Source organism: Vulpes vulpes, chromosome 4, assembly GCF_048418805.1.
Source record: "Vulpes vulpes isolate BD-2025 chromosome 4, VulVul3, whole genome shotgun sequence".
Classification (NCBI taxonomy): Eukaryota; Metazoa; Chordata; class Mammalia; order Carnivora; family Canidae; genus Vulpes; species Vulpes vulpes.
Window position 1 is genome coordinate 145505899 of NC_132783.1, and position 14620 is coordinate 145520518.

The 14620-nt window shown below is 42.6% G+C and overlaps 1 protein-coding gene across 6 annotated transcripts in view; it reads left to right on the top strand.

Moving 5' to 3' along the window:
- Positions 1 to 12889, top strand: part of RETREG1 (reticulophagy regulator 1) — a 121511-nt gene extending 108622 nt beyond the window's left edge. For all 6 annotated transcript variants that reach the window (XM_072757216.1, XM_072757221.1, XM_072757218.1 and 3 more), the window contains 5 exons: positions 435 to 519; positions 2458 to 2595; positions 3396 to 3460; positions 3690 to 3816; positions 6396 to 12889. In XM_072757216.1, the coding sequence (XP_072613317.1) occupies positions 435 to 519; positions 2458 to 2595; positions 3396 to 3460; positions 3690 to 3816; positions 6396 to 6889 (909 nt within the window). In that variant the 3' untranslated portion in view covers positions 6890 to 12889. The remainder of the gene's footprint in view (positions 1 to 434; positions 520 to 2457; positions 2596 to 3395; positions 3461 to 3689; positions 3817 to 6395) is intronic.
- Positions 12890 to 14620: the final 1731 nt, after the last annotated feature.

The following is a 14620-nucleotide window of genomic DNA, read 5'->3' on the forward strand; positions in this document are numbered from 1 at the left end:
CGTACAAATACCTCAAATTTTTGCTTTGCTGTGTTTATGAATTTTGATGGGTTTATAGAAGTACTTTGAACTTGCAGGTTATTTACCAGGCTGCATTATTTTCAGCAACTGATCCTGAGTAAAAGAAGTTTCTGGGGACATATGACGCTTCAGTTCTCTTGCATCTGGCAGTAATACAGCCAAGGGCATGATTAATGGAAGATGTTCTCTGTGCCAGAAATTAGCTTCTGGAACCTTAAAATGATTTTTCATTAAGTGTTAAAGTGGGCCGAGGCCAGCTGAACACAGCAGCCATTAGGACCAAGTACAAAAGAACACTGTTTGAAAAACATTTACCGTAATGTGATAGATCACATATAGACAAAACTTGTGTATCCTGTGCTCAGAAATGTCTTGGAGTTGTAACTGTCACATGTTGTTTCTATTATTTCTAGTTTTGTCTCCTGGTCTGCAGTGTGTGCACATTTTTTACAATCTTGGGAAGTTACATTCCTGGAGTTATACTCAGCTATCTGCTGTGTAAGTATAGTAGAACATTTGGCTAATTTATGTGATGCATATGGTATCGCTTAATGGTCCACAGGACCTTCCGTAGTCTGGAAGAGGAGGGATGAGTTCTTGGTTATAAAACACATTGGTTATCCTTTAATTTCCTGCTGTACAAAGTTTCTCCTTTTCCTGGAGACATGTTTGTATTTTCAAGTTGGAAGAACAGCTGCCAAAAGGCAGGGTGGGTTGGTTATAAGTGTTTTGATTTGATTTTAAATTATGGCAGGAGAACTATAAGTAAGCTATACTTCCCACCCCCACAAACACACTAATATTTTTGCCCTCGTGTGTGTTCTGTGGCTCAAAAAATAATTAAAACTAGAATGTGATACCCCTACACTCCCACCAGGGTGGCTAAAATTAAGAAATACGGGCCATATCAAGTATTAGCAAGGATACAGGGCAACTGGAAATTCCCACATACCGTTGGTAGGTAGGTAGGTAGGTAGAATGGTGTAAACACTTTGGATAGCAGTTGGGCCGTTTCTTAAAAACGATCTATGACCCGCCTATCCCATGGCTAGTATTTATTTACCCAAGAGAAATGAAAGTATACATCTACACAAACACTTTCATGCAGATGTTCACAGCACCTTTATCTGCAGTAGCCAAACCCAGAACACAATCCATATGTGCACCCATAAATGTACCAGGAAACAAACTCTAGTATATCCATCCATACAGTGACTGCTCAGCACTAAAGAATTGGTGTATGCAACAATCCGGATCAATCTCAAAATAATTAGATCGAGTGGGAAAAGCCAGGTAAAGAAGAGTATAGAGCGTATGATTCCATCTATACATAATTCAGACTCCTCTTGAACCAACGGCAAAGCACACCCATGGTTGCCTAGGGATGAGGTGGGTCGGGGCAGGGGAAGGCAAGAGAGAGATGAATGGGAAGATGGGGAACCTCTCGGGGGTGAGGGCTATGTTCACTACCTTCATCATGGTAATGGTTTCTTAGTTCTTTGCACATGTCAAAACTTATGAAATTGTAATACTTTAAATGTGTGCAGTTTATCGTATGTCAAATACAGCTCCAAAGTGCCCTTCAAAAAAGTACAGCGGGCCAGCTTCTCCTGAAAAATCTGGTCTGCTGCTGCCACCCTGAGGATGGGATGAGACTCAACTAAGTCTCCCATTTCCCTGAGTTTCTGAACACCAGCTTTTAAAATGTACCTATTCTTCCTTGGTTTCTAGTGATATTTGAGTTTGCAGCTCCTATTTAAAAAGCAAACGGGCACCTTTTCTAACAACAGCAAAGGAGTAAACAGTAGGGAATACATCGCATTCGCTCTGTCGGTCTTCACTTTACTACTCCCGATGCCTAGCTCCCGTGGCGGGTGATCAAAGCGCAAATCCATTCTCCCGGGTGGAACTCACGTAGAGTATCAGCCCTTGATCTGCCTTGTTGGGGAAGTAAAGGAGGAGAGAGCCGAGGAGAGGCCGGCACAGGCCAGGCATTATTCACAGGGTTTGCATTCGCCTCGTTTACTCCTCACGAAACTCCGGAGATCATAGGATCATCCCAGTATTCCTGGTGAGAGGCTAAGAGAGAATAACTTTCCTCTAGTGAAGTGGCTTATTCGACAAACAAGTAGACTGCGGATTTTAACCCAGGACTGTTGTCAAGCAAGCGTCTAATCTTTGTGTGAGTGTTGACCGGAAAGAATGAAAGGGAGAAAGCTGATTTGGTGGCAGGTCTTTAAAAACAATGACTGGAAGCGGTGCTCTAGCTACGGGAGGAAGAATAGAAATTAGGGACTTACTTCACAGAGGCACCTCTCTAAGAAAGAACTTGTATTTGTCAGTAAGGGAACGGAAATATTTTTTGTGAAATACTCAGAGGCAGCCTTTTGAAAGGAAGGTCCTCTTACCCACACTCCTCCCTTCTTATTTTTGCAGTGCTGTGTGCATTTTTGTGTCCACTGTTTAAGTGTAATGATATCGGACAAAAAATATACAGCAAAATCAAGTCAGTTCTGCTGAAGCTAGACTTTGGAATTGGAGAATATATTAATCAGAAGAAACGTAAGAGATCTGGTAGGTAAAGTTTGAATTTTAAATTCCACGCGTGGAAGGAGACGTCAGCTGGCTCTTTATTATGAAATCACCTTGAATATGTCTCAAGGTGCTTTTAGGCTTTTATTACATATATAGACACTAATCCCCTGAAAGTAATGTAGCCTTTGCCTATTTAGGATTTTATGCTTTTCTCAAACATATAAGAAATTGACTTTTTAATCCAAATTGTCGGGGGAAGGAGAAAAGGATTCAATAACTTTATACTTGCTATCTATGATTTTCTTTGTCTCACTTGCTTTATTTTGGGGTGGACTATTGCAAAAAAAAACACAACACGAGGCTAAGAGTGTGGGAGCCACATAAGAGGGGATTAAGAGAACAGGGGGAGGAAAAAAAAACAGAGGACAAGCCAAAGTGATCATTTTTCAGTATTTAACTTGGCCTATGACCTTATAGATTCTCACACTATAGCAAGATCAGAATGGCCTGGAGGGATTATTAAGGCATAGAATTCTGGGCCCCAGAGTTTCTAATTCAGTTGGTGTAGGGTAGGGGGTAGGACCTGAGAATTTGCGTTTCTAAAAGGTTCCAATCAGCGGTGCTGATGCTGCTGGTTCCGGGCCCACGCTACTAGAATCAGTGATATAGACCATTTCCCTTGGAAATAAAACGTTTGCAGATATGTGTGACATTTAGTTAAATGGAAGCACTGGACAGTGTGAGGAATGTGGGGTCAGGATATCACAGTATAATGGATAAAACACACTGTGTCTAAGCTGGCCAGGAAACTGAAAGCCTCTACATTTTTTTCTCAACAGAAGCAGATAAAGAAAAAAGTCACAAAGATGACAGCGAATTAGACCTTTCAGCTCTTTGTCCTAAGGTATTTTTTGTTTCGTTTTCAATTCGTTCCCGTGTGGTTTGACTATAAACTTACTTACATGTCCTAAAGCTGAGTGATTTTTCCTAATGGACTCCTCCTGCTTCTCGAAGGTGATTGAACAGTTTCAAAAAAAAAAAAAAAAAACAGTTTTGGGGCATTTGTATGGAGCCTGCAAAGGATTTCCGTTAGAAGTTTCAAATGTGCCTCTGCTCTCTCTGTCTCACCACAGATCAGCCTCACGGTTGCTGCCAAAGAGCTGTCTGTGTCGGACACAGACGTATCCGAGGTCTCCTGGACTGACAATGGGACCTTCAACCTTTCAGAAGGATACACTCCACAGACAGACACTTCTGACGGTACGCTCACCTTCCCGCTTACTCTTATTTGTGTTCTTAGGAGTACACGTCAGCTGCTGAATGGAGCAACAAAATCTGGTGTATCCATGCCGCGGAATACCACTTGGCTCTAAAAACAAAGTACTGGTACATGCCATGACCCGGATGAACCTTGAAAACACTGTGCTAAGTGAAGGAAGCCAAACACAAGTCCACATACTGTATAAGTCCATTTATATGAACACGTAGAATAGGCAAATCCACGTGGGACGGAGGGTAGGTTAGCGGCTGCTAGGGGCTTGGGGGAAGACGAATGGTGAGTGGTAATTAGCGTGGGTTTTTTGTAATGATGAGAATGTTCTGGAATTAGGTAGTGGCGATGGTTGCCCCAAAGCTTTGTGAATATAGTAAATATATTAAAAACCACTGAATTTTATGGTAGATGAATCATATCTGAAAGGCTATTACTTTTTTAAAAGTATGAGAAAAAGATGTAAGGCAGTCCATATCCAAATCTGCCTTTACTTGGAAAACAAATAAGTAGCTGACAGTGAAAACAATTTCTGAAGTGTCTGGTGGCAAATGTCTATTGTTCATGGCAACGATGGATGGAGTAGGGGAAAGAGAGACACGCATCCCATATATCCAGGGCTAGTCCTCGTTAAAGAGGATTGAAGTGTGGAGGACAGGTTCCCCAAATCCCACGCTAACTCCACTCATGTTTTTCTTCAAAGTTGGCTTTTAAAAAAGCTTTATTTTTTTTAATAATTGGGATAAACGTAATTTGAAATAGCTATCTTGTGTAGTAACAACTTTTGCTAGTCTCATTGGATTATTTCAAGTCATTTTAGCCATATACTGAAAATATGAGCTTATAATGGAAGATTATGAATTGTTTTATGTGTGTTTTTACAAGCAAGAACATACGTTCTTCTAGAGGAAGGAGGGAGGCTGTACAATGTTTGAAATAAAACAGGCTTGGAGATTGGGACACCCAAGTGTAGTCTTGCTTTTGTCCTTAGCTAATTGTATGGCCTTGAACAGGTGACATAATTTCTGTGGACCTGTGTCCTCACCTTTAAAATGTATTAGAACATTCACAGAGCAACCTAGTGGCTCAGTTGGCAGAGCATGTGACTCCTGATCATGGGGTTGTGAGTTCAAGCCCCACATTGGGCTTAGAGCCTACTTAAAAAAAAAAAAGCACTCAAACTGCACAAGCCCTACATTATCAAGATAAGGATAATAAGCCCTTTGTTCGTAAGCATCCTAGCTCAGACTTAGACAACAAAAGGGGCATCAATAAGCCAACCCACATAGAAAGTATTAATTAAATTGAAGAGTTCAAGTCACTGTTTTAAAGAGTTAACTGTTGTACTGAAAGATTTTCTATGGAAAGTGAGTAACAAAGAAACCAGTCTGCCTGCTAACCTGTCATTACCTTCAGATGTCCCAAATCTTAAAGTGTTCCTGTATGTATTCTGGACACAAATCTGGTAAACGGGGCATAGTTATTTTCAGCGATATTTATAGGAAGCCAAGTGCTTCTATGAACTCTTAAGTTGAATATGGAACAGAAGGAGCAATATTTTCTTTCTTTTTTTTTTTGACAGGCAAAGCATTTTATGCATATGCAAAATATATCTAAAGTTACGTTTTTTACAGAACAGTGGTAGTTTCTAACATTTTTTTTATAAATTTATTTTTTATTGGTGTTCAATTTGCCAACATATAGAATAACACCCAGTGCTCATCCCATCAAGTGCCCCCCTCAGTGAATATTTTAATTCCTTGCATTAAACAAACATAGGTTACAGATGCTAAGACATTGCTCTCCATGGAGGAAAATGCTGAGCAGGATAATACCGTTTGTTACACCAGAACCCATGAAAACCTCCAACTGAAATATTTTTAAACTTTGTGATCATACATATCCACACTGGCTTCCAGCTAATACCCTCCCTGGGCCAGGATGAAAGTTTTGTTTACAATGAACATTTAAACCTATTATATAAACCTATTATATATAGGTTTATATATATATATATATATGAAGCAAAACAAATGAGCAAAGGGGAAGAAAGAGAGAGGGAGACCAAGAAACAGACTCTTGAACAGAGAATAGACCCACGGTTTCCAGAGGGGAGGTGGTGGGGCTGGGTGAACTAGGCGACGGGGTGAAGGAGGGCGCGTGTGATGAGCTCGGGGTGTTGTATGCAAGCGCTGAATCACTAGAGTGAACACCTGAAGCTAACACTCTGTTAACTCCCTGGAATTTAAATACAAACTTAGAAAAACTTCAGTCAAGCCTCAAGCTAACGTTAGACAGGTTGGATGTTAAGTCATCACATACCCTGTTTCGTGCTTAAGAGGAAAACTAAAGCCGTAGCGGGGACGTGCGGTCCTGGTGTCCTTGTAGAGAGCCGGTGTCCCGCATTCGAAAGGGGTCCAGCCTGTGGCGAAGGTGATTTGGTAGGAGGCCAGTGGCCGCCAGGCCTGCCTAGAGGGTTCCGATTCCAATCAGAGTTCCTTTCAGACAGTTCTTTTGTTTCAAATCCATCATGGTGCTCAGGCATGAACTTGTGTGATACATTCCACAGATCTCGATCGACCCAGCGAAGAAGTTTTCTCTCGAGACCTTTCCGATTTTCCATCTGTAGAAAATGGCATGGGAACAAATGATGAAGATGAATTCAGCCTTGGCTTGCCCCCTGAGCAAAGGAGAAGAAAGGAGCAGCTGGACAGCGGTGTGAGAACGAGCAGAGAGAGGCAGTCGGCGGCTGGTCTCAGCCTTCCTCTGAGCAGTGACCAAACCTTTCACCTGATGCGCAACCTGGCTGGGGACGCCATCACGGCCGCAGTGACAGCTGCCATCAAGGAGCAGTTAGAGGGCGCACAGCAAGCACTCTCTCAGGCTGCCCCCAGCCCAGGAGACGACACAGACACTGAAGAAGGTGATGACTTTGAACTACTTGACCAGTCAGAGCTTGATCAAATTGAGAGTGAGTTGGGACTCTCACAAGACCAAGAAGCAGAAGCACAGCAAAATAAGAAGTCTTCGGGCTTCCTTTCAAATCTACTCGGAGGCCATTAGTCTGGGAATCAACTTGTTCAACACAGCACAGAGAAAACTACCAAAAAATTTGAAACAAGCAAAAAAAAAAAAGGAAAAAAAAATTTTTTTGAACTGTGAGCTTTACTGATTACTTCAGATTTTTTTCTTATTTTTCCTTCTGCAGTGAATTGATTGGATATATATCAGCTGATACTGATATTTCCTATAGTTATTTTTATGTAATAAGCATGGAAATGAACTTTATATATATATATATATACATACTGTGGTGTCAGACATGAATATTAGAGGTTGTTTTTAAAGCAAAAACACCAAATTATTGGGATCCTCTTATAAGTACTCCTTATTTTTTCTTTACAATTAATTTTTCAAGCATGCAAACAGTTTATTGTAACTCACTGAAATATTAACCATTAGTTGTGAATACGAAGCAGTATCATCTCCTTTGTTACTGATACTTGGAAACAGTTAAAAAATTCTGGTAGACTCTGATGTAAAAAAACAAAAGTTATCACGGTATCTTTAATCGAAGGACTTGGGAAATACCGTCAAAATTAATTTCCTAGGGATAATTTTAAAAATATATTTAAATACTTTGGATAGGCTGATACATTTCCACGTCGTTTCTGCAGTCATAGACTCAGGCCTACCTGTGTAAGTGGCACGCTCCGTGGACGGCAGCTCTGGCCTTGCCCTCGGTGGTGTTACCCCTGGAAGGCAAGTAATAGTGTATCACACAGACAGGGGTTTTGATGGAAACACAGACTGGGCTGCTTCTGGTTGCTGGGCCGTCAGGTACTTGTCAGAGATGTTGTCAAGTGCAGGTCTGTTCTGCTTGCTCAGACCCAAGTTAAATCGTCATCTCTCCTGTTACGTCACGGACAAAGTCTCTTCAAGTTGTGAAACGCGTGCCTGGTATGGTCGGTGAGTGATGTCATCGGCAGCAGAGAAGCAGTGACTGCTTCGTAGTCTGTAGTGCACCTCCTGTGGGAGAGAAATTTGCTTGGCTTTAAGGTGTCTTTACTTGCTACTAAAGTCTAAAAATAGAACCTGTTTCTACTGGGAAGCTAGAGTATATTTTTCCTTTATTTAAAACTTTTTAGATCACCTTCAAATAACCAAATTGACATAGGCTTTTAACAAAGGATTTCGCAGAAATCAAGCTAAGTTTGTTTTCGTGATGTAAACTTTTAATAGTGTCGAGGGACCATGCCAGCCAACTACCAACAATCCCTTCAATCTTCAGGTACAGCTGGCATTTCTACAGATGCATACAGACGTCTGAGACCCTGAGAAAGGAAAGATAATCCAAGAATATAGGAAAGCTGTTGTCCCTTCCCTTCATTTTATCCCTTTCCTTCTATTCCTAAAGACGATAGGTAATCTGATGTTTTAATGTAGCATCTCTTATTTATTTTTTTCTGAGGTATTAAAATATCTAGACTGAATTTTGCCAAATGTAAAGGGAGATAAGTTATTGAGGACTTTCAACACATGCTTTTTGTGACTGACTACGCTTATATGTCATTAGTGCCTCATGACTGTGTTTGATGTCCTTTACTGATACAAAGTGAGCCTGTGCCTTCATTATCTTGCCTATTTTGGTACAAAAACCTGGTGTTAGATCTATGAACTGTGTGGGTTAGGGAGGAATATACATGAATTCTATCCAATACAAGTTTCTGGACATAAAGAACAATACAGTCACATATTTATAAAATAGTTGTCACCAGGATTCTTTCTTTTTTTTTATGTGTATGTTTCTGTATTTAAAAAATGTTCTTGGCCATAAGTCAAAAAGTTTTCAGTTGTTTCAATTTCTTCATGGAGGGGAAAACAAGAAGGTGACCCATGTAACTAAAGAATGTGTTAAGAGTCATTAGACAAGCTTACAGAAAGATAAACTCTAGAGTTGGTGTAACAAACAATAAAACTAGGGTCAAATATTATGAACTATAAATTAAAAGTGGTTTGGGGATGGCGAGGTGGTTAGGGTAGGAAATTGTGTTATTAACACTCTGGAGGAGACATACCAACTTGCTATGGGTAGTAGCATCATAACCAGACATGTACTTCAATATTTATTCCAGAACATATGTCATTACAGATGTACCCAATGCAGTAACAGTACTCCTAATTCAGACAAAGAGGGGTGCTGTGGGGTTGTGTGTGCATGTGTGTGTGTGTGTGTGTGTGTGTGTGAATGTGTTGGTAGATGTACTGTATATAATCCTATTTCTGATTTTAAGGTATAGTAACAGTAAACCCAGATAATTGATCCAGTCCCAGTGGGGACTACTTACCCCTTACTGTGAGAATTTATGCATTCATTAAAGTGTGAAACATGGATTCTTTTTAATTGTGAAGGAGTTGTAGAAAAAATGCTTTGCAAAAGAATGCTGAGCAAAATGAGACAGTGGGAATAGCATACATTGATTATGCATTTTGACCTGAAACAATGAAGCAGAGCTCAAGAAGTTCAAGCTTGCTTTGGAAAGTCAATCCAGGCTTACAGCCCTGTTTATATTCTCATTTTGAATCATCATTGCTTTTTCCTTACTCTAAAAATTCTCAGAAGTGATTTTTAAACCACTCCCCCCATGTAATAGAATATTAGGAAAAGAAATATTTATAATTGTAATTGGCAAACATCCCCAACATATTTAAGCGTCTCACTCTTATCTTTGAAATAAGTGCAACTCTTCAGCTTTTAAGAAATAGCAAATGCTAGTATACTGCTGATTTTAGGCAAGAAGCATATCTACATTTAAGAAAAAAGTGACTTAAACATTTTCCTTTCTGTTTATAATTTAGGTTGATGTAGTTCTTTATACACTGCTTCAGTTATATTAGTTACAAGATAAGAAATTATTCTGAAAACCCTTATTAAACTGTAGTTGTCATAGGCCATCTGTATCATGATGAAGGTAGAAAGTCTCAGAAATATATTTTTGTGTATTATTCCTCCATTTCCACTGCAGCAGTTAAGTTAGTATGGGATGTCATAAATACCAGTTCTAGTTCTAATGTTAATATTATGACCCCTTAAGATACAATGTGAAAGCCACATAACATCCTCAAACTACCATTTCGGGTTCCCCAAACAAAAAATAGGGAGCTAATTATTCTCTTACACAAGAATGTTTTTAGAATGAATGGAAAAAAGTATCTGAAGCACTTTCGGGGGTGAGGGGGGGGAAGGCTATATATAACTGAGATAGTGATTTTTTTTTTTTTCCCACCTGTGTTTCAACTAAACCACCTTTTCAAACATTAAAACAAAGTCAATCAACAAGTACCTGCTTATAAGAAAACTCTAAAGTTCTTTCAGTAGGAGTAGCAGTATATTGGCCTCATAATCCAGGAAATGCTGTGGAATAAAAAAGATGAAAAGTGTTGCAAAAATGTCTATTTTTTCAGTTGACCACGTGTGAGGTTCTAAACTAGCCATTTTTAATGGATCTAACACTGGCTGGGAGGCTCCAAGTCATTCACATTAGATCTATACCTGTTTCCTTCATCTATAAAATTAAGTTATAGCATCTGCATCCCATAGTGTCTAATTCAGTGTCTAAGACTGGCTTTGGCAAACTATGGCTTACGGGCCAAATCAGGTCTGTGGCTGTTTTTATATGGAATAGCAGCTAAGAATGATTTTTTAAAGGTTTTTAAGTAGTTGAAAAAAATCAGAAGAGTTCATGACTTGTGTAAAATATATGAAATTAAAAATTCATCCATAAATAAAGGTTTTTTGGAACATAGACACAGTCATTTATGTACTGTCTATGGCTGCTTTTGTATTTTCTCTTTTTATATAAAGAGAAAAGTTGAATAATTGTGGCAGGGACCATAGGCCTAACAAAGCCAAAACATTTACTATCATACCATACCCTCTATAGGAAAAGTTTGCCAACTGTTCGTCTAATACATAGAAAATACTGTTACAATTACAATCACGTGTAATCCTGATGACTCTACAATTAAGCAGTAGTAAGAGAATTTATCAGAAGGACAGGGTTAAATCAATTTTCCAAAGTCACATAGCTAGTAAGGGGGAAAGCCAATTTGTCCCCAGAGCGTATTCTCTTTCTAGTATATTATGTCATCTAATTTTTTGTTTTTTAGATACATTAAGAATGATCATAATTTTAAATAGTTCAGTTTACTAAATATTAATGACTGAATTTTTAGTTTTCTTTTCAAAGAATCCAGAAATCAGCTGAACTATACTATTGTAAATGCTATGATAACCAGGTATTCTCAATTCTTTGTTAATTTAAGAACAGAAAACTCTGCATATCTAGACACCCAAAAACCAAGAGGTAGTAAAACGTATTAAAATTGTCTATTGAAAATAAAAATTCTTTACTTAACATTTTTTAATGAACACCAAATTCACAGAACTTGTAAACCATTTACTAAATGTTAGTTTTTATATTCTTTGTTATCCCCCAAAAGTAATCCCATCCAACCCTTTTAAGTTTTTCCTTTTAAAAACCAAGTTTCTACTGCAATATAGGTATGTGGAAAGTAGTAAGCCTGTCACAAGAGAACACTACATATCAATGTTAGTATCTCAGCTGACTTGAGGTGAACTTATTTCCTCCTATTTTAAATTTTGTAATTATCAAAAATCAATGTCCCAACATCTGTCAGGATTGAAAAGGAACCACATCGTCATTGATACTGTCACTTTTACAGTGTGTAACCTAACTTCACTAGTTTGGCAATTAAATGATCTTGAGGGCTGTGTCACCATATCCAAAGAATTTTAATTTTTAAGATTTTCAAATCTAAATTTTTTACATGGGCAGTCTCAGTTTAAATTCTTCAGTAAAACGATTAATTAGGTAAGAAACCTTTTTCATAGTACAGTCAGCAGGAATTAGACACATTAACATAATATCCTGAGTATATGGCAGAGAAGTTCAACACAAGGTCCCTTGGTCGATCATCTTGCGTTTACCGAGGAGCTGTTGGCCACAGACCCGCTCCTTTCAAGTATTTTTCCAGTCCATTCCAGGTACTGCTGTTGGATCTCAAGGACCACTTCTGTTCCTGATGCCCATGTAAACTGCAACACTTTTCTTGAGTGCCTACTGTTTTAGCAAATGAAGAATGAACAACAAAGTATGGAATTCAATTCTCTACCCAATACCTTAATCCTCTCTAATCCTATTTCCTCATCTTTACCTGTATCCTATGCTTCAATGCAAACTAGACTAACATTCTTCCTAAATATGTCCCTTAGTTTGGCCCCTTCACAGTATTTCTTCTACTTTCCACCTCCCTTCTCCACTTGCAGATGAAGTCTTCAGTTTCCCCGCTCCTTCAGGACCCATCTGAAATGTCAGCTTCTTAATGAAAACTTTTCTGGTCTCTAGTCGGATGAGATTTTTCTATCCTAAATCCCATTGCTCCTTTATGTTTTGTTGTAAGTGACCCAGTCTTTAATGTGTTCATTGTGTATTTCTTATCATCCCTATCAAATTGTAAGAAACTCCTTGAGGGTAAAGATTCCTTAATTTAGAATTAGAAGAGTATTTTAAAGGACAGTGTGATGATGTGATTCATAGTAAATATACCTTTGGTCTTTGTCCATTCCTGGTGTAGAGCTCACAAAACCCCTAAGTGTTGAGAGGATGACTATGTTTTTGATTATGACTTTTGGAAAGCCCCTTAGATAGCCTAAGGATGAGAGCTGGTTGCCAGGGGAACCGACCTGTGGGGAGGAGAAAGTAGCTGGAGGCTGAGTTCAATCACCAAAGATTTAATCAGTCATGCCTACGTAAGGAAACCTCCATAAAACCCCACAACGGTGGGGTCAGAGCTTTTCGGTTAGTGAAGCAGAACAAATCCATGTGCCAGGTGGGTGACTGCACCCAAGCTCCACGGGGACAGAAGCTCCTGTATTTATTTAGGACCCTTCTGGACCTCACCCTGTGTTTGTCTTCATCTCTGGCTGTTCGTCTGTATCTTTTCATATCCTTTCTAATAAACCAGTCCTCTAGTAAGTCACCGGGTTTCCTGAGTCTCGTGAGCCACTCTGCGAATCAGTCAAACTGATTTTGGGGGGCAGGGGGCAGGCGGCTTCGAGGCCGTGGGTCTGCACGGGTGGCCCTGGACCTGCTCCCGGGGTCCATGTGGGCACAGTCCTGAGGGACGGAGTCCTCAGCCTGGGGAGCTGATGCTGTCGCCAGGTCGCCGGTGTCAGGCAGGTGTCAGCTGCTGGGGTGTGGCAGGAACACCCCCCGGAGACTGGTCACACAGGGGCAGGGGGCAGGGAACGGGAGCTACTGGAAGGCAAAGGAGCCGGAGCTGCATTCTGTGGGCATCAGGCAGCCATCCCCGATGGGGAAAAGTGACCTGTGAGGAAGAAGGGCCTAGGGAAGAGGAGGCCCCGGGGGTGGGGGCGAGCGGGGCCCTGGGGTGTGCAGACCTCGGGGTCCCCGCTGGAGGGAAAGGAAAGGGTGTGAACTCCCAGGGGTTCAGATGCTGGAGTGGGGGCTCGGGAAAACGGACTGAAGGAGGCAGGAAGGAAATGGCACACGAAGAATGACGAGATGCTGGAAGAACCACAGGAGAGAGAATAAGAAAAAAGTAAAAGAAACCAAAATCTCCTTACACAGCCATCTTTGGCTTTACTTTTTAGAAAAGCATGAAAATACACATCAGTTTGGTTTCTCCCCGCGATGGCTAGTCCAACGTACATTTCTTGAGGTGGCCTCTTCTCCGGGCGGCTGAGCAACTTAAAAGGTTTTGATGATCTCAAAGCCAAGTTTTCTGGAATAAAAATCCCCATCGGATAACTTCCGCGGTGAGAGGTTCGTTTCTGAACAGTCCGGGCGCCAGCGTCGGGGGCACCTGGGTGATGGGGTGTCCAGCCTGGCGGTAGAAAGGAGATGGTCTGGGGGGCCAGGACTCCAAGGGGCACGCGGGGAAATCAGTTGGGGTGCTTGGGGGGCCTGGCTGAGGGACACCTGGGTGATGGGGCGCCTGGGTCAGGGGGGACCCTGGCTGATGGGGCGCCTGGGTGATCTGGCTGATCGGCGCCGCCTCCCACCCGCCCGCCCGCCCGCGCACGTCAGCGGCGTGTCCGCACCCCTGGAGCGGGGGGCCCGGGCGGGCGGGAGGGGGCGCAGCGCCGGGGCGGCCGAACTCCTCCGTCCCGGCGTCCCGCGCGCCCCTTGCGGGGAGGCTGCCCTGGACCCCGCGTCCCTGCCAATTCCCGCAGCCTCCGGCCCGGGTCTCCCTTCCGGACGTGTGGGCACCGGCTCCGTCCTCCGCGCCCCCGGGAGAGCGACCGGGTGGGCGATGCGCGGGGGCCACCCCGAGCCCCGCGGACCCAGTCCCCGCCCCCCGCGGACCCAGTCCCCGCCTCGGGCCCAGTCCCCGCCCCCCGCGGACGCAGTCCCCGCCCCCTCGGGCCCAGTCCCCGCCCCCCGCGGGCCCAGTCGCCGCCCCCCGCGGACCCAGCCCCCGCCCCCTCGGGCCCAGTCCCCGCCCACCTCGGGCTGGCCCAATCCCCGCCTACCTCGGGCTGGCCCAATCCCGCCCACCTCGGGCTGGCCTAGTCCCCGCCCACCTCGGGCTGGCCCAGTCCCCGCCCACCTCGGGCTGGCCCAATCCCCGCCTACCTCGGGCTGGCCTAGTCCCCGCCCACCTCGGGCTGACCCGATCCCGCCTACCTCGGGCTGGCCCAATCCCGCCCACCTCGGGCTGGTCCAGTCCCCGCCCACCTCGGGCTGG